Below are 27,594 nucleotides of genomic sequence, written 5' to 3' on the forward strand. Positions count from 1 at the left end.
ATCCCCCCCCCCCCATGGCATCCACCACCATCACCGCCACAGTGACCCCAAAACATCCCGCAATTCTCCACAATAAACGCAGGGCATTGGCGGTGCCTCTCTGGATCTGGCGATGTCGAATCAGTCGGTCTGCAGAATTTCTGGCAGGAGGCGCGGCAATTTGTACGAATTAAATATTAAAATGCGGTTTTAAAATCTACTCCGATTAACCTACTCCGATAGACTCACACATATACCCATAGATACACACAGAGACCCACAGACACACACAGAGACCTATAGACAGACACATAAACCCACAGACACACACAGAGACCCGTAGACTCACACAGAGACCCACAGACTCACACAGAGACCCATAGACTCACACAGAGACCCACAGACACACACAGAGACCCGTAGATTCACACAGAGATCCACAGACTCACACAGAGACCCATGGACACACACAGAGACCCACAGACACACACAGAGACCCGTAGATTCACACAGAGACCCACAGACCACACAGAGACACATAGACTCACACAGAGACCCACAAACACACACAGAGACCCGTAGATTCACACAGAGACCCACAGACTCACACAGAGACCCATAGACTCATACAGAGACCCACAGACACACGCGGTGCAAAAAAAGTTCAACGTACATTCTCCCTGGGTCCCTTCGAGTCCCCATTGCTTCGACGTAACATGCACAGCCCTTGTGTCTATCCACTGCTAGACGAGAGCCTCCCCATCCCATGTCAGTCGAGTAGATCGATTCGAGAGAACAGCTCATAGGAGTGCAGATCCGAGAGAGATTCTCCGAATCTTCAATCGGCCAGTTGGCTCAGCAGCGCGCGAATTCAAATCCCTATCGTGGGGTGACCCACCATCCCCTTGGGGGTTGATAAAACGACTACCAATTTGTGGAAAAGTCAGCAGCGGCTGTCCTATGGATAGACTAGCCCCCCACCCCCGACATAGTAATGTGCAATTTACACGACTGCTTCAGGACTGTAGAATAAAACAAAATTACTTTTACTTTTGACTTTTCATACTTAATTTTTTTTTTATGCCCAAGTGCTACGTTGCCCAGGGAAACACTGGCGCCGGCAGCCAATGCAACCCCACAACCTCCCTCCGCCGGCGATAGATTAGCGACGCGAGCACTAGAGAATGGCGACAATTCTGCGGATTTCCTCGTCGTCTTCTTCTCTTCCGCCCCCCCCATCCACCTAGCCCCCGTTCAACCCCATCCCCTCCCCCCTGGCCGAGTGGTGAAAGTTGCCGGTCAGGGTGTATCTACTGCAGCATGTGGCTCGGAGGTCAGGGTTCAGCGAGCGCAGGGAATTGTTTTTTTTTCAACTTCTGAAGTCACGGTTATTAGCTTCCAAGGCTGTGCCGCTCACCCCCCTCCAATCCCTCGTGGTGTCCCGGGGAGAAAACACTTCACCTTGGGATCACAGCTTCAGCTGAACTCTTCGCAACGAGCTCGTGGTTTTGTTTCGTTTCACGGTGGTTCTGAGTTGTTTTTGTGATAGGGCGGTGGCGATCCTCTTATCCGTGACGATCCCAATATCAGCGACCCATGTTCACCGAGAGTTTCAGTTTTCAGTTTCATTTATTAGGTATAGCCATGTGAGCCATTCGGCTCTTGAATCTTGAGAGCACTGGACTTGCCATCCAGAGTTCGCCGGTTCGATCTACTGGCACGGAAGTTGAAACAAACGGACAAATGGTCTCGAAGCCAGCAGCATAAATGGGTTCGCCGCTGGTCATTTGGACCGGTGGGTAGCGTATGGTGGGTTGGATGAGTGTGGGAACAACACATCTGGTCGTCGTGGAAGAGTAGACCAACCACCCTCGAAGTGAGTTCAACACGGAGGCTTTCGCGACCCTCCAAGTTGACGACGCCCTTCTGCCAGCAGTAGCGTGAAACATATACATGCATATACATACAAAGATCCCCCGTAAAGCCTTAACGGGTTGTTGGGGCAAGTGCTAAAAGTGAGCACTTATGAAAGCCGGAACACGAGGGGGTGGCCAGCACTATGCCCGGCCGCCTTTGTATCCCCAGTGGCGATGTTTACACACCGCACCAGATACTCATTCGAGGCTGAGTAGACCTCGGGGAGGCCCAGGACCGATTCAGATAATCGTCACCGGTGTTGGCGGCCGTGAGCGGGAATCGAACTCGGGTCGCCGGATTCTAGGTGCAGCGTAGCGCGCTAAACCACCGCTACACCACCGCTGCCCAGAACACAGCCGCACATCTGCTGGGGTTATTTGCTCGAACCGGCACAGCCCCCAGAGAGGAGGCAAGCCTCAGAGCCAAGGACAGGCTGTATCGGACGCGTTTCCTCCTCCACTCGAACTGCTGCGCACACGTGCGGTCTGGCGCAGACCAAGGCTCGAGGGCGTGAGCTCGAACCTCCACCGCGACCAACACGGAACGTTGTGGAGGGGTGGGGGGGTGGGGGGGTGCAACGTTACCTGCACCACGCACCACCTGGGTTGGTCCAACGGTTCCGAACCGCGTGCCAACAAGCTGCGTTGGCCCGACCGCTGCACGTTTACCGGGGACGTCGCTCAGGCAGCAGCTGAGCCAAACGGACAGGGCTTCCATTGTCCACGCGCGCACCGAGAACGCAACGCACGGCACGAGACACCCTCCGCCCCCCCCGCCCGTCACAGCGGTGCGCCCAGGACGACCACGCGTGCGCCCGCCCGCGTGCAGCGCAGCCGACACCAAACGCCCTCGGCCCCCCTGTTGCATAACAATGAGTGGGCCCGTACCTCGCCTATGAACCGAATCGCACGGAACACTGACGTCCTCGCGATAAATCTTCTCGGAAGCTCAGCGTGGCGCTAGGATGGGCGACCTCCATGTGCACAAACGCGGTGCTTGCAGGCGAGGCTGCGTGCTACGCTGTGGGGCAGCAGAGGCCGGTGCAGCGGCGTCGAGGATTGTTTGCCGGGTTGCTCCGCTCCGTCGTCTGTGCGCCGCCGCGTTCACGCGAGCGTGCTGAACTCTGGCCACGTGATCCCCCCCCCAACAATCGTGTTGACGGGCGCGGAGAAGCGGCCTTCTCCAGCAGTGGATGTCACAGAAGGGCTGCGCGCGTGATGATCGCCCCTCCTTTGTGCAGGAAAGCAGCAGAGGGTCTTGTTCAGAGGTCGGTGAACCAACGTAACAAGAAGAGGCATTTTTTTTTTGGGATTCGATACGAAAAAACTAAATATTTCAAGAGCCGCAATGCACTGCGTGGTGAATAAGAGACGGCGGTGGTCCTTTGATAAAGAACGTCAGGGAACGGTCCTTAAAGAGCAGCAGGTTAACGACCCCTGGTCTCGCTCGAGATGTTTGGTTAGTTCCGCTCTTGCGAAGTTTTGAAGCCGCAGCAAGAGTTGCGGAGAGCGGTCAGGGCCAGGACCGACTCCGACAGCCCTCGCCGCTGATGTCCGGTTAGGGCCGGGGATCAAACGCAGGTTTCGCGACCAAAATCCACCACCGCCTCCACCTCCGTTCAAATGTTATACAAATTATGGAATCATGTTTCATGTGGTCGGGGAATGGAGTGAGAGACGAAGGAAAACAACACCTGTACGGATGAGAAAGACATCGCGAGAAGGCAGAGATGAGAGGACAAAATCCGAGACGAACGAGTTGATTCGTGAAAATAATCATTCTTGACCAGGATAAACTCTAACAACCCACGGAATAACCTACGGGGGGCGGATTGCGACACGATGTCTGTTTCCGTGGGTGTATTTATTCCAAACCGTGCTTGTTAAACCAGCCCAACTTGTAAACACACAGAGCAGATTTCACTTCATGGAAAAGTGCTTGGTAACCGTCGAGCCACTGCGTGTTTCTCGTCGTTCCCGAGACAACTTCCCACGGTCTCCACGTGTTCAGCAGCAGCAGCAGCGTCAGGAGGGGGCCCAGTCCCACGGGGAGAGGAGAGGGGGGTCCCTGCGATGTGAGGGGGCCCACAAGCGGGGAAGAGGGGGGGGGCATTATCTGGCGAGCGGCTTCCTTGAGAGCTCGGTGGGGACAGCTGGCGACATCTGGGGAGCCTCGCATCGAAGGGGAAACACCGCATCCGATCGTCTTTGACAGGGCCCCATAATTCTGAAACTCAGCCCCGTCCACTGTGAGGTCAACGTAATCCCCTCATAGCCATTCATTATGGAGGCATGTCCACAATTACGAGCAATCCCCCCCCCCCTGGCCTCACGCCGCTCCGATCCGCAGGCAACGAGTGAGTCACCGCATTTTTGACAATCTCCGAGGCCTGAGGGTTGGGCCCACACACACGCACACACCCGCCTTTGGCGCACGTGTTTCTTCCAGCGTTTTCCATGTGCTGAATCATTCCGAAGGGTTCAAGGGGTGGTGTGTGGGGGTGGGTGGGTTTTGTGCGTGCGCGTGTGTGGTGGCTTTTTTTTTACTTTCTTTCTTCATCTCACTCACGTTGACGCCCACACGAACTCCATTTCGGAGCCGAGCCGAGCCTCTTGAGGAAACGCGTCGATGGGAGTCAATTCTGAACGATCCGCAACAACAGCGCGCAGCCCACGTGCGTCGGCTCAGGCCACGTGCGAAGGCTCGGCACGCCATTCGCACACCGCCCACTCGCAGCAAATGGATGATGACGTGCGTGAGTGCGTGCCCACACATGAATTGACCGTGGTTAATTTTTTCTCAGAATTATGTAATTAACCTCAATTAAACTATTTACTTGCCGTCACAGTGAAAAGGAATAGGCCGCATTATTGTTCTGCTCCGAATACACACGGAACAGTGCTCATCTCGTCTCTACAGTCCTGTAGGGCAGTCTTGGAAATTCTACATTCGTATAGCGGAAGAAGGTACATCCATGAGTGAATAACTGTCGTCTTCTAGCAAATTTGGTTGTAAAAAAAAAAACAAGGAGGTACTTAAAATGACGTAGGTATAAAATAAAATAAATCACGACTTTTCGGGCGCAACACAAGCATACCACCTGATGACGGACCCTTGTGTTGCGTCCGAAACGTCGTGATTTATTTTATTTTCTACCTACGTGACTTTACCGAAAGAACCAAAGAGTATGGATTCCTGCAGTCACGAAAGCTTCAAATCAAGATTGTACTTAAAATGGTTTTCATGAATGTGGCCAGGAGGCTCATGGGATATTATTGGACAGAAAGGTTGAAACGTCGTGTAAAGATAATCTCAACACATTTGTCAATAACACCTTGACCTTAAAAGAATATATAACAGGCGATGTTTCAGGCAATGGGCCTTTTATGTGCTCTGAACCAGTGCCATTTGGCTATAATCTGAAACATTGTCTATTATAATTTTTTCCTTTTAAGGCCACTCTTTTGACGACGACTGTGTTCAGTTTGTTGTTGCTGTTTATTGTTCATGTGCCCCACTGCCAAAGCAGCAGCAGCACCATCAAGCAGTTTGTGTACAGAGATGTGTGCGTGTCGATGCATCACACCCATCGGGTATCTTTAACGTACGCGAAGTGCGCATTGAATTGTGCTTGCGGGAATCGTGCTACGTGCATGCCTTTTGTATCCTCACTCTCGTGCATGCCAATTCACGTGCGTGCCGGGCGTATGCCAACTTTCGGATGAGGTGGATGGAGCGAAGAGAGTTGTGCTAACGAGAGAGACAGAAACAACTGAGAAAATGGTGACCTCGATTCATGCCTATTCATCATATCTATGCGGATTGACTGATTGCACATCTTGTATGAAGAGTGTTTATCACAAGACAAACCATAATGCTTTAAATAAACATACTTTGGTCATGTTCCTTCTCTCCGCGTTAAAGAAATAACAATCCGAAGTCCATTTGGCTCATGGAGATTTAACATGTCGTGATGTATGTGTAAAGACGGCGATATATTTTAGCGTGTTTATTTTATGCTCCGCAATTCTCCACAACGCTGTGTCACAACAAATTGTTATTTTATAAACAAACTCTATGATAGTTCTCTAAGCCGGAATATATTTTTGTCGTTGAGAATGTTGGTGACTGGGCACAGAACATTAGCTCAGGGATATTTTTCTCTCCATCAATCGGTCACATTTACCCAAATTAATTTTGACGGTGACCTTTGACAAAAGGGCCACAATGCAATTCTTCAGGAAATGCGGATGGGTTTGCTGTTTGCCTGATGCCCGAATGGCTTGTAGTGTACTTTTCACCCATTGTAAATGTTGTGGGTTCACCCTCCAACACACCGGTGTGTTGTACTAGTAACGAATTGACACGTTTTGATTACACGACAAACCTCACTAATTGGCTGTGTCGGGCGGTAGCGGTTTTAACGACACGTTTCTATTAACGCGATCGAACTAAACAAAAACCTCTATTATGGTTTTCACACATTGTTGCGTCTTGTTTGAAAGTCGGCTTTTTTTTTCAAACACCCAATAGCCCGGTTTAATTGACAGGTGTCCGAAAGCACAACAGAATCCCAGAATCTCTCAGCGGTGACAACCTCAAGTGCTCCGCGAGCCCGTGCCGTGACATCAGCTGCAATCACGAGCAGCAGTCCGCTTCTCTTCTTCATGCCAAGTGTGAGACGAGCAGTGATCAAACAGCAGGGCACTGAATTCGCGAGAGCACTTGAAACACAAACAAATAAACAGAGAACATCCCTGCCCCACCACACCACTCGTACATTGCGGCCGAGTGGGATGTTTGTCTGGGTGGTCACATTTTCGAGAAGTCTCTTCTAATTTGAGCACACACCTCTGTGTGTGTTCCCCTGGGTTCAGAGAGGACAGGTGAGAGTCATTTCAGCCAGGGGGGTGGGAGGACAAGGCAGGGAGGGGGAGCGGGTGTGTTAGAGAATCCAATAACAGAAGGGAAATGAGTAACATTGAGACCACCGGGTGGGATCGAGTCGGGCAAATCCAGCAGGTGTGCAAACAACTCCGTCACGGGCTCGTGCATTCGAATCGGGGGTCAGGTGCCAGGTGCACAAAACAACTTAAGGGGCCGACCCCTTCGTTTCCCTCTGTACCGTTTAAAGATGACGAAGCGAAGGCAAACGCATGTTCGTGTGCCTTTTTTGCGATAGGCCAGGGTGTACCAAACTCCACAGCATCGTGTTCCACCATGTTTACCGATGTATTGGCTTTAATGTGCACGATGCACACGTAGCGCACGAGGTAGAATATTTTGTTGTCCTCACCCGCAACCTCAAATGAGCACCGTTGATTTATCCAAGTCTCCTTTTGAGTGTTCACGTGTGGAAGAAAATGAGAGCACCCGTAGTGAGCCCACGCATGCGAGGGGGAAACACTCTATCCCATACTGATGGAACAGACGGAGTCCACATTTGAGGTGACGCCTTCTCTTCGCAAGCCAGGGCAGAGGCTCCCCGACGCACACAGGTGTAGTGGTGATACGCGCTGGGTGTATATGTCGTGTGCCAGCGCGTATGTACGGGTGTGTGTGTGGTGACGCGCGCTGACGGGGAGGAGCAGGCGTCAGTGCGCGGGTGGGGGTAGTGCTGCTGATTGGCTGTGTGCCGGTGACGCGCCCAGAGGGAGTGATCGGGTAGCAGCGCGGTGTGATTGGTCGGGGAGTGGAAACACGCGCTGAGCGGAACCGGATCGTAGGGATAGCGCGTGGGGATTGGGTAACTGAGGAGCGGTGCCGACGTTGAGGTCCGCATCCGCTCCGTCTCCCGGGAAGAAGGGGTATATAAGGTGATGCACAGAGGAGCAGGGGCAGAAGTGGAACCATCTAAGAATGAAGACGAAGGTGCAGAGATAGAGCCCGGAGAGGAGAGTAATGGAGAGTAGAGGAGAGTAAGGTATAAGTGTGTAGCCAGCGAGAGAGAACGGTCTACACGAGCTGAGTAATGTATAGTGTGTAGCCAGCGAGAGAGAACGGTCTACACGAGCTGAGTAATGTATAGTGTGTAGCCAGCGAGAGAGAACGGTCTACACGAGCTGAGTAATGTATAGTGTGTAGCCAGCGAGAGAGAACGGTCTACACGAGCTGAGTAATGTATAGTGTGTAGCCAGCGAGAGAGAACGGTCTACACGAGCCGAGTATGCATACGGTGTAGCCAGCGAGAGAGGAAGGTCTACACGAGCCGAGTATGCATACGGTGTAGCCAGAGAGAGAGATGCAAAGTCTACACGAGGCGAGTGGAGAGTGTAGCAGAGGCGCAGAGTCTACACGAGGCGAGAGAGGAGTGTAGCCGAGGCGCGGAGTCTACACGAGGCACAGAGAGCCGGCAGCACAGAATCCAGAGTCAAGAGAAGCGCATTGTGAAGAAGAGAGGCCACGCGTTGTATTGTTACAAGTCAAGATTTAATAAAAGAAGTGTGTTCCCGTCAAGGAGTTTCCTGCCGTCATTTTCCAATACTTCACAGGTAAAGGGAGTGTCACAGCATCCCTGTGCGATCCACCAGCCCAGCGCGGGGTCACATGCTACGTGTGTAGTCACCACGACCGTGGAGCCCTGGGAGACACCTTTGATCTACATTCGTGATGCTCTACTATCCAACACACGATGCTACCGAGGCCATTATTTGTCACCTAAAATTCAAACTATTTTCTGTATAATTCTCTCACCAGCAACAGAATCTGATTTACTGATTTAATCACGGAGTGGCCAGATGCCACAGATGCCAAACACAATATTTCACCGATGGCCAGCTCTGTGCTGTGATCCCCATGAGCAATCCGGCCACCTCTATCACTTCATAAATACATAGACGTGGGATGCAGCAGAGACTGAAACGAGTCACAGTCAGTGTTCACTTTGTGTCGGAATGACATTGATGTGGAACAGAGAAGCCCAACTGCTGTTTTTTTTTTACACAAAGCGCCGCTGAGGTCATGGAAATGTGACCACTATCATAGACAGCGAGACCCTCGTTCATCGCAGCTTTGGGAAACTCATTTTACCAGTGCCCCATGTGCCTCAACAGGAAATAACGCACGTATAAATTACAGATCATAAACATTGCTACTGACACAACTGGAAACTGCCATAACACAAGCTGGAACTTTTACAGCCGGGGCGAGGACGTGTGGTGGTGCTGGTGGTGGTTTTGTCGCGATTCCTTGACGGCCACACGACGCTGGCCCATTAGTCCAGCAACTTGGAGGCAGGAGTTGACGGATTGCTCTGCCTCCTGCCTGCAGGAGGCAGTGCAGCAAGTAGGTCGCTGAGCTACGTGTGCAGAGTTGGAATGTTTTGCTCTACTCATACACGCACGGATATTGTCTCGGAACTGAAGTTTTCCTGCAAGTGTCCCCCCGTGTGTACTCGAAAAAAACACAAGTAGGAGCATCCCGAAAACACTTCTCTGAGACACACGAGGAACATTCACGGAGTGTGATGCTCCGATATCAACCAACATGTGTACATTCACAGTCCGTGGTGACGGAAACGGGAGTGGTGACGTCTCGCGTGGCTGTGTTGCCTCGTTCAGGTGCAGGCGCAATCGAGGCATTAGTCCTTGGCCCTTCACATCCACATCCCTTGACACACCACGTCTTGTGAAGCTGCTGCTGCTGCTGTTTCTTCTGCTTAACCATGGCGATCAACCCTCTCTCAACACGAACACAGATTCGTCGGCCAAATTTCCCAATTGAACGGACCACATCAGCGCCACCAGAAGCGGTGGTCGGTCCTTCACGATGTTTACATTCTCCGCATGTGCAAATAATTTGTCTGGCCAGTGTCGGATGCTGTCCTTTTGGATCATCCGGATCTCTTCCAACGGCAGATAGTACCTTGAAGCTCCAGGACCTCACCCAACACAACCACAGGTCAGATGCTCGCTTGAAGAATTTCATCGAGTTTGCATGGTTCAAAGCGGGACACATCGATCGCAATATAGTTTAGAGATGGACGTCGTCATCATCATCTTCTTCAAACAAAACTATCGGTTGTGGAGGTTGTTGCGGATGTAATGAGGCCACGTTCGTTGTGAGCCGTGTCTGTGTGTCTCTAAGTTGTAAATTAATTTACACTATTGAAACCTTATCATTGTTTAGCATTTGAATAAGTCAGCCCATGGGCTATGAAGGCCGCACATTTCCTGTTCCATCACCATGGACTGTAAATGTACAAAACGTGATTAAAATTGGGCGCATCGATGTTCAAAATGTGATTGAAATCGAAGTGTTTCTTGTTGGTGCAATAATACTGCCAACACTCCATGACTCTTGGTCATCTGAATAAAACAAGGCCGTGCTCATTATGCGTACAGGTGTGGTGAAGACACGTGACACGCAAAGCATGATGGGTCTGATCCCATACCCTTGTGAAAGGGTAAGACAACCGTCGGACAAAGTCACCTGCTATCATGATACGGATCACGATGAGAATTGTCCGTTCGTAATTGGCAAGCGGGAACGTGGCAATCGGGAGCCTGCGACTTCAAACTCGACATGTGATACAGCGCTGACTTAATTCTCCGACGCGGATACAGAACAACCGATACCTGAGCCACACAGCCACGTATCCCTCGTCTTTTTCTAGAACCTCGTGCCCGTGTGAATACACGTACAGCTAACAATTAGCCGAGACGGCCTATCTTTATTTATAGAATGTCTCGCGCCCTTCTGCAAACTCACATGTTTTAGTCCAAAATGCGTCAGTTTCCTTGGCACTTGCCCAAAGAGCATGAATCAGCATTTGCCAGTTAGCATCGCCCGAACAGCGGAATAGTACAGCATGGAATGGAACCAGCTTGAGGATTTAGCATCGTTTCACAACTGCGATCAATCTGACACGGCGCGTTCTACGATACAGCGCCGGCATCATGTGGACGAGCGTTTCCCCATTCCCTTAAAGGCCAGGAGGCCCTTATCAGCTCCGGTCGCCAGTCGCTGCTCCCCTCCTAGCCGTGACGCCGTTGTTCCCAAGCCACGCTTACTTGTCGCGAGTCAATATGATTGAACTCGCGTGTCTCTCTCCTAATTTACGGCGACGAGAACACGCAATGTGCTCGGGCCCTGCGAAGCACCGTGAACAATCAACTCTGACAAGTGCCATAATAGCTGTTATGCGGGCGAGTGTGTGCGACCTAACGCCAGGTCCTCGCCGATGCGATTCAGTTGCATGCAACTTTTGATTGAATCTGGGTTGCGTGCGACTTTTGGTTGCATACTCTTAATTCTTTCGGTAAAGTCACGTCGGTAAAAAATGAAATTAAAATTAATAAAAATAAAACCATAAAATCATGCAACATGCAACTTTTGGTAGCATGCAACCGAAACTCTAATATCTCGCCAACTCTGCAACCGGTTGCGAGCGGTTGAGCGATCCGGTTGCTCACAGTTTTCCGAGATGGGTTCCACTTCACAGCATCAATCTGCTCATCGATTCGTGGTGACGTATTTCATCGCGTGCTGGACATTCGCGATCTTCGAACAATTGGGTCGTTGTCACAGTTTACTGACACGACTGATGGGTGAGCGGTGGAGCTGGCCGGGCGGTGGAGCTGGCCGGGCGGTGGAGCTGGCCGGGCGGTGGAGCTGGCCGGGCGGTGGAGCTAGTCGGACGGTGGAGCTGGCCAGGAAGAGGAGCGCAGCGGCCAAGCTCTCTTTAGCCACGCTCTTGTTAGCGGAACTCCTCGCTCAGACGCGGACAAAGCAGTTCGAGGGGGAGAGTTTAGACTCTGCACGCGACTCCTTCGAGGGACGGACGAGATCGTTGCTGTAACGGAGCCGGCTATAAGCACAGGCCAGGGAGTGGCCTCTCGTAGCTGGAGGGTGGGGGGAGAGATGAGCCCCCGTTTTGGTGGGCCCTGCTCCCCCCACGTCAGCCGGATTTCACACATTCAGCTTGTGGCGTGCTTACAGTGGCCGTGCTGCGCTTCAGCGGCAAAATCAACAAGAGCCTCCCCTCCGTGTTTGTTTTAGCACGGGGGATATACTTCTCCGCTGCGAGGAAAACGGGGAAAAAGCAACGTTCGGTGGCTTTAAAAAAAAAAAACTTTTTAGATGTCAACCTGCTCATGGGAAGTCAGCAGTAGTTCTCCTGCGTGCTGTTGCCCCACAGTGTCAGGCGAACGTTTCACTCCCGCGTGCAATGGCAGAGCCTCTCCGGGGAAACTCACAACTTGAGCGGCTCGCTTCTCTGCCCTCGGTCGTAAAGTGCCATCGGCAGATTGTGGGACGTCGTGCCGAACGATGCACACAACACGGAGAAGCGGGCCAACAGTAAATCGACGGGGCGATCCGTTCATGAGCGCCTCTTGATTAACACGGTTGGCGAAATAAATGCAACATGCACACGTACATTGCTGGTGCTGTGTCGAGCGCCGTGTGGCACCAAAACGCGTCGTGGGTCTGACACAAGAGGGGGCTGGCAGCGCGGTACAAAGTAAAACAAAGACAGCCACATCGACAGCCCCCGTTGGCTGTGTTCAGTGACAGCAGGGCGCTGGGCCAGTTAACGCAAATTAATTTCACGGATGATTTTTTTCCCCCCCGACACATTCCTCTGTCCGTGCTGATGTTAGCGTTTGAACAAAGTAAGCAGACATCGGCTCTAAGAGACGATGCCAAATGCGCGGCGTTGTTGGCAGCGGCGGTGTGCGATGGACTTAACGCGCGCTGGGAACGTGCGAAATTGGAAGCCAGCGCCTCGGCCGCAGCTGATCATTCCTGCGTGTTGTCTGCGGCAAATCGGGCATGCATTGAAGGGATCGTGATTGTTTGCACACTTGCGTGCTCAGGAATTTCACTGGCCTCGTACCTGGCCACTCCAGATGACCCCCCCCCCCTCCTCTCCCGCTATTTTATCTGCGGTCGGGGGCTTTTTCCTTTGTGGGCTCCCCCCGCTCGGTGATTTGTCGCCGTCGGCAACGATTGTCATCGCCGACGTCACCGACGTTCGTTTTTGCGCCCTTCAGTTTCATTTACGCGAGCTAAGGGGACGATGACAGGTGAACAGGTGGGTGGCCACGTGCGTGCCAGGAGATGTGGTGTCTTGTGTAGGTGTAATGTGCTAGCGTAGGCCACTCACCTGCTGCCTTGTGACCTCTCTGACCGTGGCTATACTCAAAGAATGTCTCAACAAGACAGGCAAAGATGGAAAGTTTAAACCCCTCGTGGAAGGTTGATCCCAGAAACTCTTGCCTCTAAGACAGCGGTTCTTAACCTGGGGGTGCGAGATGCCCTTTGTGGGGGTGAGAGACGTGGCCAGATTTTTTTAGAATGTAAATAATCGAAAACAAATTAAGCAAGGGCACGTAAGTACAACTACTTTGTTTCATAAAATGTATTAACATTATGCAAGTTAGTTTTGTTACGATTGAGAACCAAAGTGGTGCAAGGCTGCTATAAAGGTTAAGCATCATTGCTTTAGGTTGTTCTCCTTCAAGAGCCTCGTCCATGCAGAATTAGTTTGCGTCGAACGAGGACCCATACCCAACAGAGATCCTTTCCCTATAAACATCTGGGAGTTCACCAGCATTGATTGCTTCAAGCAAACTCTGACTCTGCTAATGGGCCACGGAATATTAAAACTGGTCCAGAGTTTGCTTGTGTTCAACCAATGCAGCTGGAATTATGAACTACCAGAAGGCCGTGTGGCTGATGGAATGTGTAAAAAAAGTTGTATTTGATGTGGCGAGCGAGATACGTGAAGGCGGTGTATTATCGGCTTATTTATTTTGTTATTTAACCAATAGATGGGTGTTCAACGAAAGTGCAAGGGATGTGGGCGTGATATTGGTGGAACTTATTATCTGCATACGGAAACTAAAGGATTTTAGCGACAGGTATGCATGGGGGGGAACCTGGGGAGACTGTCGATGTTTGTTCGGCCGAGACTAAGATGGGCCAGAGCGAATTGCAAGTGTGTAGTGACATAGGATGTCACTACTGTGTCGGCCCGTACGAGGGCTGGGGGCCCCAAGGGGTGCCTGGGGGGTCACGTGGTGGAGGGACCCAGACCTTCCCGTGAGGTGGGGGAAGGGAAACGTGGCCTGGGAAGGGAGGCGTGGCCTGGGCGGAGCCGGCCACGCCGGAGCGGATATAAGCGGGGTGTGAACGCAGAGCGGGGCTGTTGAACTCCGAAGTGAAGACGACATCATCGGTCCTCAAGTCCCGGGTCGTCGTCCTGGACCAGGCAGCCCGTCGCCTGCCTGGTCCACTCTGTGTCGTGTTTCAGAGTGTTAGTGAGTTGAGGAAGGTGGTCACCACCTCATGTACAGTGTTATATTACTTACCGTTTAATAAATAGTGTTTCCTCCAAGCTGTGTGTGTGTGCACCTAATTCGAACCCACTACAAGTGTAAGCGGGAGGACGGTGACGTCACGGTTATAGACAATCTCCAGATCGCAGAGAGTGGCCTCGCGTCTTTGGGCAAGGTCGCAGATGCATGGCGATGAGTAGTACTACTCAGATTTTCACCGTTTATCCACGCAAACTATTCCTGGTATCCATGCGACCACGGCCAGGTTACACGTATCCCTGCATAAACGCGCACCGATAGGATGATTTACCTCCAAATTAAAGGCACCTGTATCAACACAATGTCTCTGATGGTCATAGTCACTATCGTCATGATCGATGGAACTAGAGCAGCAAAACCATACAGATGGATCTTACCAAGCCACCACTCAGAGCATAGCGCCGGCCTTTCTGTGATGAAATACACGTGATAAAATTGGAGAACACACTCACAAAACGTGATCATGTAATCGGATATTATCTCGTTGAAGACACCAACATTACGGGATTGATTTCTATTGTTACGAATCTCGAAAGTCAATGAGTAATCATAACTTTTCAGAAAACATGAACCCACCTCAGAGTTCAGCCTTGGCGAGGCTTTTCCTGGATAAAGAACAGACTAACAAAGTAAAGCACAGTGCAAGAGCAGCCTTGCAAATCCATTCCCAGTGCTCGCTTACCCAAAGCCACAGCCATCCCACTGAGACGGCCGGTGGCATTTTCCTCGCACGAAGATGTATTGTTTATTGAGTTACGCTTTGACTTATTGCTTGTTTATTTTAAAAAAATATATATATATGTGAACAAACATTTCGGTTCCCAACGATTGTGCTGACGTTTCTGGGAAAGTTGATTGCGTTGGTAAACCGGCTGCATATAGGAGTTTGTGTGGCTTTTATGTTTCCGCCCCCCTTCCCCCCCCCCCCTCTGTACAGATTCCTAGGGAGAATCATCTTCTTGTTATTTCCCTTGGCCTCAATAAAAGTTGAAATTTGCCGTTGGGGGGGGGGGGGTCACGATTTTGCGTATCCAGCCGAAAATTATGCTGTAATGTTTATCAAGGCAAAAGTCACGGGCCAGGCACACTCAACTCAAAAAACACCGCTATTACGAAAGTGAAAAAAGCGTCCTTTCCTGGTTACGATTATAATGATTTTCACCTGCGGCGTGTCACTGAAAGGCTCCTGTACTTCCTGCAGTTTATCAATTTCCTGTCGGGGCTGGGTCGGTTTGTAAAGTTCAGGGTCGGCGTGGGCGTTGTGGGGGCGGAGAGGAGCAAATGGATGACGTTTTGCTGGCCTCTGCAAGGCAATTTTAACAATTGGATGCAATTGGGAGTATCTGCTGCAAAGTTCTTGAGTAAACATCATGGGCAGAGCCAAATGGATGGATGTCCATGATCGCCCGACATCTTTGAGAGAGGACACAGCACACAGATGTATGGCTAAGTAGACGTTTTAGTCTCCACCCCCACCCCAGTTTTATTAAAGTCTTGTTATTGCCACCATCTCGTGAGCGCCCTTGTCCGAGAACGGCTGCATTCGATATTTTTGTCTGAAAATTCCCAAGCAAAAAAAATCAGAAGTGGCCTTTATATTTGTCTTTCTTTTTACTTAACATTACACATTTTCCTACACACTCTGCCATGAGATTGTTTGTCAGATAACGTTCAATATTATTTTAGTTCGGCCACGATTCAAAGCGATATCCTTCTCAAATGAGCATTGAAGTGGTGCTCATCCCCCGTTTACAGCCCTGAGCCAGTGGTAGAAATTCAACATTCTTATAACAAGGGCAAGTGTATGCAGGGGACAACCACTGTTGACCTCCCCACAAAGTGGTACGAATTATATTGACCGTGGAAGGAATTATTGGGCTGTCAACCCCCAACCGGGATTTGTACTCGCAGCCTTCAGTCCACCATGTATGACGACTTTGGTTCAGAGAAAATCATTTAACAAAATATTAAACCTCACGAATTCATCCTGAGTGTTTTAGATTTCTTCGGCGATGGTTGTTTTTGTACCGATTTCTTTTTACCTGTACTTTTGTTATCGTCGTTGTTGTTGCTGCTGCTGCTTTTATCATTTTGATAGCCCCAGATCACTCCTGCAAGTAAGGACCCATCCCCTTGCCTCTTGATTTCTCCACCAAGTTCAACAATAATAGACTGAAAACGCCACACGCAGGGGTGGAGGTGCAGGCCAACACGGCCGTCGTGGCCGCTTTGCGAGCGACCTGAGCCCTGCAAGCAGCGTGGTCCAGGCACTTCAAAGCCACATCGTGTACACTTGAGTGCAGTTCGGAAACGTTCACGATTCATCTGGGGAAGTTACTTTTTTTTTACAATTTGAGTCTCGGGGCTGAGCCAATTAAGAACCGGAATCACTGCACGGGGAACATTTAATGGAAGAAGCAGGCATTACGGACTACAGTATTGTACGGTAATTGGTAAATACCAAATTGAGTTTGTGGTTATGAATGGAAACATCAAACATATTACTTGGTTCTCAGCAAGCGCATTGTTCTAAACTTATAATGATTTCCATCCATTAATCATTGCAATCATGATGGCCTCCGCATGCTGTCGGGGCATGGGGGTTGTTTGACCATACTTCACCACAATGGTCAGTGCTGGTTTTGTAAAGGAGCGCATCAATTACTGCGCCACTGCTCCAGTATGTAAAGTCACTTAAAAGACACGTTTCATTAAAATCACATGTTTGGTTCTTCTGGTCTCAACGAGATGGCCAGGTGGGCCAGAGTTCAGATCACTGAGCTGGCACCGCTGAGCATCTTTGGGTTGAATCTGGGCTTCAGCTGCCAGGGATTAATTTGGGTTCTTAAGTCAAGGACAGCGAGTTGAGTGTCCCAGGCCAGTCGCCAATGTCGGCACAAAAACAATCCCTCTGTTGACTATTGTAGGACGTATTCAACAGTAACGTCAAAGGTTAGGTCGTAACTTCTTAAGCCATCATCTCGTTGAGCATATTTTTTTGAAAAACCAAATACCGCTGGCTGGATATTCGCTTAGATAACTGCTGACCTGTTCACCCAGAATCTGGTTTTACAAGAAAGGTAGAGTTGTTGATGGCCGGTAGAGTGGGTGGGTGGTTGCTGGCCGGTAGAGTTGTTGATGGCAGGTAGAGTGGGTGGGTGGTTGGGGCTGGTTGGGGCTGCTGGGGCGCACATGTGGTAGCACTGAGCGGTAGAGTTGTAAACATCGATAGATTTTTTTTTGTTGTATTGCCACACAAAGGCATCTCTATTTGGAACGGAAAAATCGCGGTTCTTTCCTTGCACATTTCAGCAATCCCCGCGGATTTAAAAAAAAAAGTCAAAAAAATATAAATAGTGTGCTGCTTTACACTCCTCGTCTTTGTGCGGGGAAAGAAAAATCACGTAAACCTTGACCGCGTTGATGCTGTGTGTGTTTGAACGTGAACCCTGAGCGCTATTTGTGACGTTACTGTGCTAGATTTGTTTTGTCAGTCATTAAGAATGAGGTTTATTTTCATTGTCAGTGTGTGGGTTTGGTTTGGAGTGAGTGCAACCAGAATTTTATGGTGGTGATGGTGGTGATGATGTTAATGAACACATACGGATGACTCAGTGTGCTTGTTAATATTTACACGATCTAACCCAAAAAAAAAACTCTATTTTGGATGATATGATATTCGTCGCGAAAGCCTACGTGTTAAACTCGATGTGTTTGTGTATGTATGATGAACTTTTTTCGCACCGTACGTAGCCAGCCGTGACCATCGGAGGTGCATCTCCTCTAGTGGCAGCACATTGATGTGGAGGCCAGAGTTTAAGAATGACATTCGCTGCATTCAACGGCGCATCGGCCCGTGTCAGTGAGCGGCCCTGATTGATGGCATCCCAAACTTACTTCTGAAGCCTTTTTCAACAGAAGTCTTAACTTCGATATTTTTGAAGCACTCTTTAAAAAGGCGCATTACCCAAGAGAGAGATTCAGGAGCTGGGTGGGCGCTGTTATTCGCGAGCAGCGTGGTGAAGTCCCTTTCGTGGCTGGTTGAAGGGGTTTTTATAGTTTGCGTAAAAACGTCAAAACACATGTTGTGTCCTCAGACGGGCAGATAAAAGTAATACATTTTCCCCGCGTGGGGAGCCTATCAACCCACGTTTAAAAACGCAACTTAAATTCGATGTTAACGTTTTTTAACGCGGCAAACGAAATACCGAGCGCCATCTAGGGTTTGCAATCGGGTGTTTTATTTTGCTGTTGTTTCCAGCGAATGGGCTTCAGTGCAGTTGCGATCTTTCCGGGTCCATCTTCTTGGTTCTTTCGGTAAAGTCACGTAGAAGGGAAATAGTAAAATAATAAAAATAATATATATAAGAATTGTATTTAATTATGTTTTAGTTTTATTATATTATTATTTCCATTTTACGTGACTTTACCGAAAGAACCAAGAAGATGAATCCTTGCAGTCACGAAAGCTTCAAATCGAAATTTTTCCGGGTGTTGCGCTCTGAGGTTTGTGTCAGAAACGCGACAGCGGTGACAGAACGACATCCTCACGTCGTGTCAGCCGCCACCGCACTGCTTCATTGCTCAACAAGCGGCGCATTGTGCGTCTAACTGGATAACAGATGTCACGGCAGCCCGTCCAATTCTACACGATACGCAAGCGATGATCTGAGCGAACGTCAATGCAAGTGATTGTTACAGACATCGCTCGGTGGTTGACGGGTCAGGCTTGGAAGAAACAAAAGAGGCTGGAATTGTGCTCGGTTGGAGCGCGTGATTCTGAGGACGCTCGGAATGTGGTGACCGACCACACACGGCGGTGCAATCCATAGACTCAACCCCACCATGCCATGGTGATGCTGTCGGACAATCGGCCAGTGATGGTCACGCCAGCCTTGAGACAACTCGCTTCTTTAGGTCAGACCGTCCCACAGATTTGCTCCGGTAATTATATCCGAAAGACGCCTCGCTGAAGTGACGAACAAACCCCTCGATGTGCTCATATTGTGTCCCCGATATCATTGATTATGGTCATCCTAACAAAAAAAAGATTTCTGTGGTCATAACATTGCAAATTAATTAACTATCGGTGCGCTTTTGTTTCTTCTTGTATTGACTGAGAGCTCTGTCAATCCACTGCTGGATAAAGATCTCCCCTTGCCGTGCTCGTCATCGCGATTGTTTAGCCAAACTTCGCCTTGCTGGGCAGTGCGGTTACGCGATACGGTACCCAAGAACTGGTTCAGATATTGCTCGCCGCTCGTGTTAGCCCTGGTTGGGAATCGAACCGGGGATTGCCCAAGTTCATAGCACAGTCCCATCTGCCCGATTGCCGCACCCCCTGAGCTGATAATGTAGTCACTACACCACTGATAGTGTAGTTACTACACCACTGATAGTGTAGTTACTACAGCACTGATAAGGTAGTTACTACGCCACTGATATAATTATTGTAAACGCTGGGTGTGCGTGGCTCATAGGAGGTCACTGAGGGAGGCCTGCCCCCTCCTGGCGGTATCGGGATTTGGCCTCGCCCTGGACTCTTTTGACCCCGACGACCAAAATAATGTTAAAGTTGTCTTCAACAACAACAACAAAGTGGCGGTGACGTCACCACGGCGCTTTGTGCCAGATTAGGTGCACCACAATCCACCACTGCGCGAATTCCCCTGCTCCACGAGGAGACGAAAGGCACGACGCTTGAAGCGGTGTACAAATTGGCGGAGAGTCATCGAATTTCCCCCCCCAATATACAAATCGATGTCGAGGTTTGATGCCCCATTCCGACTGCTTCTGGAGCAGGCGCGTGGGTTTGTTTCACATCGCCGTCGAACGATCCCATTGGGGAGGTCAGTTCACGGTCTGAGATGTCGCGACCAAAGATAAAGATCCCCCGTGTAGCCTCAACAGACTTTAGGGGCAAGTGCTGCTGGCGAACACCTATGAAGCCCGGCACGGCACACGAGGAGGTGGGGTGGCCAGAATCACACCCGGCCGCCTTTTTCTCCCCAGTGGCGATGTTTACACATCGCAACCAGGTACTCATTTGAGGCCGAGTCGACCTAGGGGAGGCCCCAGGACCGGTTCGTCACTGGTGTGTTGGTGGCCGTGAGCAGGAATCGAACTCGGGTCTCGGGATTGGTAGCGCAGCGTAGCGCTGACCGCTACACTTATTGCAACCACCACCGCAGGTCACAAACATGAACTCTCGTTGATTTCCCGTTCGCAGAGAAAGTGTCCCACATCTTCCACGGGAGTGTCACCTGAATCCGATTGAAGGAGGACCAGACCTTCCTCGGTAGCTCAGGTCCAGGTTGGAGGATTGCTGGGGTCGCCCCAGGGCTCCCCTCCAACCGTGATTCGGTGCAGGGCTTTTGGTATTTTAAATACGTTTCACTTGGCTTATTTCACACACGTTGGCCGAATGAACGCAATGCGTAACTCCCACCGCCAGCTCACGGCCACCGACAGAGATAAGGGCCCAAGCTGCGCCCGCGGGAATTTGGAAGCACTTTGACAAAAAAAACTTGTTTTAGAATAATGTTGTCTCAGGGGTTTATCAAACTAAAACTCTCCGTGCTTTCTTCCCGACCACATCCGTGTTTGTGCTGGAGCCCGTCCCAAGGCTCTGCCTATAATGCCGTGCTCCACAACGAAGGCCAGAATATTGATAATACTCGTAATGTTGCTCCCAGTGTCGTCGTATTGGAGGCAGATGTATCTCCGCCGCATCGTGCCCATCGGTGATTCGAGTCTTTTGGAGGGATGCGTTGTTGTTGGTTTTATAGTCTGCCATGCGGAAGCCACATTCCCTCTGACGCACGCTTTCATTTTTTGTAGGATTTGCTTCTAAAGTTCTGATATCGGTGTAGGAAATCGGCTGATGCCGCCCGTGGCTAACAAAACACATTTGGCGACGCGTCCATTCGTACGGCAGGGGTGCGGGGGAACCCAAAGTTGGGAAACAACATTGAAAGTGCTTCGATGCGTGTTTGCGTTTGTGCCACGTTTTGATCGGCACTGCGTAACCGTGTTTCAACTCCGCGTGCCGAGAGCTTAAGGAACTGAACCAGGACTCGTGCAGCAAACCCGAGGACAAGATCTCAGTATGCGGAGCGTAATGTCAAACGCTATCCCCGAATAACACAACAAGACACAAACTTGTAAATTGGAATTGAATTGTAGATCTCATCTTCGACGCGTCGCCCATTCCTGTACCACTTTTAGTTCTTGAGTTATAAGAATCTGTCAATAATTTACACTATGAGACATCCTTTGCCAGTGGCAAAATATAGTAATAGGTTTTTACCCTTTCAACTGGTACAAAAACTGACACCTTTATACAAGGGATCATGTTTGCAATAACCACAACACAAGCAGTCAAAATGCAAACAAAAAGAAACAACTCTGATGATGATAATGATATGCACTGTCCTTGAAGTTGATTGGTCCACACCCGAGACAGCTTTTCTTAGAGCCTAGTCTCCATTGGTGTTGGGCCAGATGACGCCAAAAGGCGTACACCAGTGGAGACTAGGCTCTAAGAAAAGCTGTCTCGGGTGTGGACCAATCAACTTCAAGGACAGTGCACATCATCATCATCATCAGAGTTGTTTATATTTGTTTGCATTTTGGCTGCTTGTGTTGTGGTTATTGCAAACATGATCCCTTGTATAAAGGTGTCAGTTTTTGTACCAGTTGAAATGGTAAACCCTATTACTATCTGTCAATAAACCAACACGTGATTTGATGATATTGGGGTGAGTCCTGTCTCATGCTGTTAACACTTGATGGAATTCGTTTTGGTGTGCCACCGTGTGTTTGTGTGTGTCTTGCAGGGGCAGCCCGGCATGCTGGGCCCTCAGGGGCCCAAGGGATTCCTTGGCACGCCGGGGCCCGAGGGGATTCCTGGGCCCAAGGGCCTCAAAGGGGACGCAGGGTTGCCCGGCCTGGCAGAAGGGGACGGGGACCCCGTGAGTCAATTCGATGCGATTTATTGTCAAAGCTATTTCTTGCTCAGTCAGCATTGAAGCGGTGTTCACCTCCTGTTTACAACCCCGAGCCAACGGTAGAGACTCCACATTTCTATCGCAGGGACGAGTCGATCCATCGGACAATCACTGCTGACTCACTCACAAAGTGCTACTTGTTTGAATGATTATGGAGAATAGTTAATAACCCCCCAACTCGGATTTGAACTCACAACCTTACAAATCCGAACCGCTCAAATTACCACTACGTCACCTGGCCACACCCCTAAGGCCCCTTCCGTCCATCTGACCCTGCACCAATCCCTGTGTTGTGTGTGTGTCTGTGTGTGTCTGTGTGTGTGTGTGATTTGCAGGGCCCTATTGGAGTACCTGGGTTTCCTGGAATTCACGGGACCCCTGTAAGAGCCGTCGCATCACCAGCACCCTCATCGGCACACTGCACACAGTGCCGCGCACACACACATCTACAGGGACTCCTCTACTTATGAACATTCGATTTACGAACTTTCAGAGATACGCACAAACCTGTCCGTATGTCCAGTTGCCTATTCGGACCGAGAGCCATAAGTTCAACCGCCGCGCACTAGATGGCGGTGCAGAACGTGAAGAACCGGCGGCATCTGCAGGAGATGATACCACTTTTAAAGCCATGCCGCCGTGTTAAGTCTACATTCCGTACAGCATGTTTGGAATTGACAGGAGTAAAGTTGGACTTACGAACAAATAAAATAACGAACAGATGACTGGAACCTAACTCGTTCGTAAGTAGAGGAGTCCCTGTTTGTAGCTACATCCCACCGTTCCACTGCAGGCTTGAGACTTTGTAAACTTCACGTTTGGATGACTTCATCTGAACCAGATCCGATCTTTACATTTGCTCCCGCAATCAGAAAATCATCTTCTTTTCAATGGGAGGTCACTCCTTTTCTACTGTTGTTCTTACTGTCTGGAACTCTTTCCCCACACGCTTGCCTTGACTGTTCACTAATCGTGAGAGGGCGGTGCTCAAGGTGCAGGTATCCATGTTGGGGCTTGCGCTGTGGAGCGGTGTGAGCGGAGTGACTTGTGTGTGTGTTGCTCCATGTGTGGTGAGTTAGCATATGCCCTTCTGCATGTTGTACGTGGGGTGTGTTGTACGCATCTGCGCTCATTGTGTTGTGCGCGGAGTGCGCATGCATACTGTGCATTGTATACACTAAGGGTTTAGCGTATGGTGTGCATGGTGTGTGTGTGTGTGCTGTGTGTGCTGTGTGTGGTGTTTGCTGTATGTGCCCACATCACAGTTCCTATGATCACTGTTTCATTGCTTTCATGGCTTTATTTTAGTGATTTCGAAAGTGTATTGGTTTAGCCATGTTTGTTTGTTGTAGTACAGAGTTAGACTGATGGCCTTAATCTAAGTTGTCTTGTGGTTGTTGTTGGTTGTTTGACTTGCATCCCACTGGGATTTTTGCACGCAGCGTTGGTGTACGGTGATTTTTTTTCTGCAATATTTTGCTGTCTTTTCTTGGATTTTCTGTTTGCACTTAGTCATATATTCACTTTAAGATGTTTTTTGTTCATGTTTTTGTTTTTGTTTGTTGCGGTTGCACCCGATTCAAGAGCCGAATGGCTCACAGGGCTGTACCTAATAAATGAACTTGAACTTGAACATCTGTTGGAGGAGGCCACAACGAGAGCGACCCTTTAACGCGGCCGCCCGCTCTGCGTGTGCAGGGTCACCCGGGGCAGCCGGGCTCGCGGGGCCACCCAGGGGCCGACGGCTGTAACGGCACGCGAGGGGACTCAGGCCTCCCAGGCCAGAGTGGCTCACATGGGACACCTGGCCAAGCGGCAAGTCCACACCCCCCCACCACCCCCCACCACCCCCCACGTGTCTTTTCAATTTGTTCCACCACCCCAAATTGCTTTATCACTCCGATCTTGCTACTCAAGGCAATTCAGGGTGGCGAAGGAATACACTGGTCAACAAAAAAAATAAAAAAATTTCTGGCCTGGACTTTTGCAGCTGTTTTAGACTAATTTCAGGGTGCTGATTCCAAATCTGATCTCAGATTTGCTCTATCACATCTCATTTTTATGCTATCGGCATACCCCATTTTCATTGATTTTACCCGAAATTAACTCTGTCACTTATGATTGCAAGTCGTTGCGAGTCAGTGACTGCTTTAGTGTTAAAATATGGTGCTGTATTTTTAGGATAGTGTGTTTATAATATCATTTTATGTAGATATCCACATTTTTTTCATATTTTTCTTCTGCAGTTTTTTTTTTAAATGCAATATTTGATATCTCGAAAACCTGATGTGATAGACAAAAACTGATGCCAGATTTGGAATCAGCACCCCAAAATTACCTTAAAACCGTTGCAATACCTTATGCCAGAAAAAGTGTGTTGACCAGTGATATCATCATGCCGGAATACAAATGCCACCGCCGCTGGGAAAAATGAGCCCAGAAAGATCCTTTTTTTATTTTACCAGGTAAGGCCCCCAACTGAGCGATGTAGTTATTTTTCCGAAGCGACCTGGCCACAAATGATAGCTCAAGAAAGTGGCTCTAAACGCACGTTGATTTTAAATGTGGAGGAGAAAACCGGAGGACCCTTAGAAAAATCCATTCGCCAATGGGGAGAGAGACACGCAAACTCCAAATATACAGGCATCAGAGTTGGGATCGAACCCATGACCTACTGTATACCAGGCGAGGTAGTTAACACCACGGCGACCCCACGTGCAATGAAACTCTTTGTATTTTTATCCGTAGCTCAGTCCATCTGCCGTGTCACCGAGGCAGTATTGTGGTCGAGTGGTAGCGCATTTGCTGCTTCCCGCAAGAGATTCGTGGTTCGATCTCCATTGCCGCCCTGCTGTATTAATCGTAAATACGCGCTGATTGCCTTACAGTGGACGTCGACGATCCCGTGAAGTTTGAAAAAGAGTTGGGCCATGCGTGCCGGCAACCTGCCAATTTAACAAAAAATTATCAGCAAATTGACTCAACTGGGAGAACACATTCGTCATCGTCCCTACTGTGAAACTACTGCGGAATATAAACGTCGTGTGAGACGTAGCGCCTTCGTCAGAGCCTTGCGCAATGAGAATGGCACAAATATTAATTGCCACAAATATTATTTGTGCCATTCTCATTGATTATTATCAACACCCCCCAATAAATGTCGGCATTTAGTTTTTTTTCATTTGAGTAAAATTTACAGAACTTCCAGGGCTAATTTGACACTAGCTCTAACCTCTAATACTTATACTAGCTGTCTACCTGCAACACTGAATCGTAACCCCTATTGCTCATTCGAAGTGAATTTTAATTTATTTTCTGTAGCCTTAAAAGCTGTAAACTCCATCGAACGATTTGATTTTAAAAATATCCTCAGTTTAGATTGTGTGTATGTTGAACTTCTTTCGCACCATGCGTAGCCAACCGTGCTAATCGGAGGTGCGGGGGAAGGACAACAAACTAAAGACAAAAAGCAGTTCAAAAGAAACGAGTGTTCAATCTGGATGATTTAAAAGTGCACAGCTCCCAGTGGCTTCCTCATATCGGAAGGAAGAGTGTTCCAGACGGTCACAGAAGCGCACCCGAAAGTGTGCGATGAGGTCACCATTTTTGTTCGATGGCCAGCAAAAAGGCTGCGAGGATGTATTGTGTCCCGTTATTTATTACTTGGAATTGTCGTCGTGTTGCCTTGATGTGTTAGGTTATTTCACGTAACTAATGCTGTTCTGCCATCCTGTAGGGAATTGTGGGACCAAAAGGCCAGAAGGGAGACCCAGTAACGCCTCCTCCTTCGCTCAAGGGCATGAAGGTGAGTCTCTGGCTTGGGCATAGGCAGTTCCTGTCTAGTCAGGGAAGTTAGTGGCAAGTCAGGAGAGTCACCGACTGGTTTGGAGAGTGATCTGATCCGCTGGGTGCCCAGCGCACGGGTACGATCCCAAATGTCGCTATCACATTCCGATTTCGTCATCAATTCGCCTGCGTATGGCACTGGCAAACCTGGGGCGGAGTTCGCACCCTCGCAGACTGGAGCCCCCGGTCTGCCAACGAGAGTCGCATTCACGCAATGGTTTAACGCGACCGCATGTCCAGCGTCGTGGAAAGATGCGAATTAAGCGACGCAGAGACAGCCAAGGAAGGCGTTGTGGGTGAGGAGAAGGAGGGCGTCAGTGCAGGCGTGGATGCCATAAAAGACATTGGAAGGGGAGATGGAGTCAGCCATATGTGGGATGGAAGAGAAAAGCCGAGAGCCTGGACCTGTGCAGTTACGTCACGTGCATAACGTGTGGCACGTGTGTAACGTGCGGTGCCCGTGTAACGTGTGGTACGTGTGTAACGTGTGGTACGTGTCAAACACGTGGAACCTGTGTAACGTGGCGTCTGTGTGCAGGGCATACGTGGGAAGCAAGGTTCGAACGGCCTCCCGGTGAGCACCACAACCCCCACGTGCAGACCAATCTGTGCCTGACTCTCATCACCTCCAACCTTCCGATAACAGCCATAACGCATTAATTATTTCATACATTAATGGTTGTATGGATACCCTTGCCAAGCATTGATTGTGAAGCTTTCCCATCTGATGACGGACGCTTGTGTTGCGCCCGAAACGTCGTTATTTATTTCATTTTATACCCACGTGACTTTACCGAAAGAACCAAAGAGTATAGATTCCTGCAGTCACGAAAGCTTCAACTCTAGAATATGGACGTATGTATGTTGAACTTCTTTCGCACCGTACGTAGCCAACCGTGCCAATCGGAGAAGAAGGTTGACAATGATGATGATGATGTTGGTGGATATTTAACGTGCGTGTACATCCATTTTGCCATTCCACTGCTGGATCGAGCCTGGTGTACCAGGCCTTCCCCTACACCATGCGGGTCATCCAAGTGGCCGTGTTATCGTTCGTTTGTTTGTTTGTTTGATACTTGCAGGGATCATCCATTCCGGGTTTTCCAGGTCAGATAGGACCGAGGGGCCCTACTGGATTTCCCGTGAGTATCGAGCGAGCTGCCTTGCTAAATGCTACCGCAAACTCACCTTCACGGAGCTCCATCAAGCATTGGCTCGCGGAGCAGCGTTTCACAACACCATTGGAACCTCCTTTGCCAGTAGCAAAATAATGCTACTGGCAAAGGAGGTTCCAATGGTGTAAATGCTTACCCCGAGCTCTCATACTCTGATGGTACATTGTCTTTGAGTTGTGCGCCTTTTGGGGTCATCTGGTCCAACACCATGTGAGACTGGGCTCTAAGAAAAGCTGTCTCGGGTGTGGACCAATCAATTTCAAGGACAGTGCATACATTATCAGAGTTGTGTTTTTTGTTTGCATTCCGACCGCAGGTATTGTGGTCAATGCAAACATGACTCCTTGT

The 27,594-nt window shown here is 49.6% G+C and overlaps 1 protein-coding gene across 4 annotated transcripts in view; it reads left to right on the forward strand.

Moving 5' to 3' along the window:
* LOC144950057 (uncharacterized) overlaps positions 1 to 27,594 on the forward strand; it is a 132,367-nt gene that overhangs the window by 59,497 nt on the left and 45,276 nt on the right. For 3 of the 4 annotated variants that reach the window (XM_078880042.1, XM_078880043.1, XM_078880044.1), the window contains exons 4-10: positions 22,055 to 22,189; positions 22,561 to 22,605; positions 23,218 to 23,295; positions 23,924 to 24,040; positions 25,962 to 26,030; positions 26,610 to 26,645; positions 27,154 to 27,213. In XM_078880042.1, the coding sequence (XP_078736168.1) occupies positions 22,055 to 22,189; positions 22,561 to 22,605; positions 23,218 to 23,295; positions 23,924 to 24,040; positions 25,962 to 26,030; positions 26,610 to 26,645; positions 27,154 to 27,213 (540 nt within the window). The remainder of the gene's footprint in view (positions 1 to 22,054; positions 22,190 to 22,560; positions 22,606 to 23,217; positions 23,296 to 23,923; positions 24,041 to 25,961; positions 26,031 to 26,609; positions 26,646 to 27,153; positions 27,214 to 27,594) is intronic. The other variant, XM_078880045.1, reaches the window with a different exon arrangement.

The sequence above is a fragment of the Lampetra fluviatilis genome, chromosome 56 (assembly GCF_964198595.1).
Source record: "Lampetra fluviatilis chromosome 56, kcLamFluv1.1, whole genome shotgun sequence".
Classification (NCBI taxonomy): domain Eukaryota; kingdom Metazoa; phylum Chordata; class Hyperoartia; order Petromyzontiformes; family Petromyzontidae; genus Lampetra; species Lampetra fluviatilis.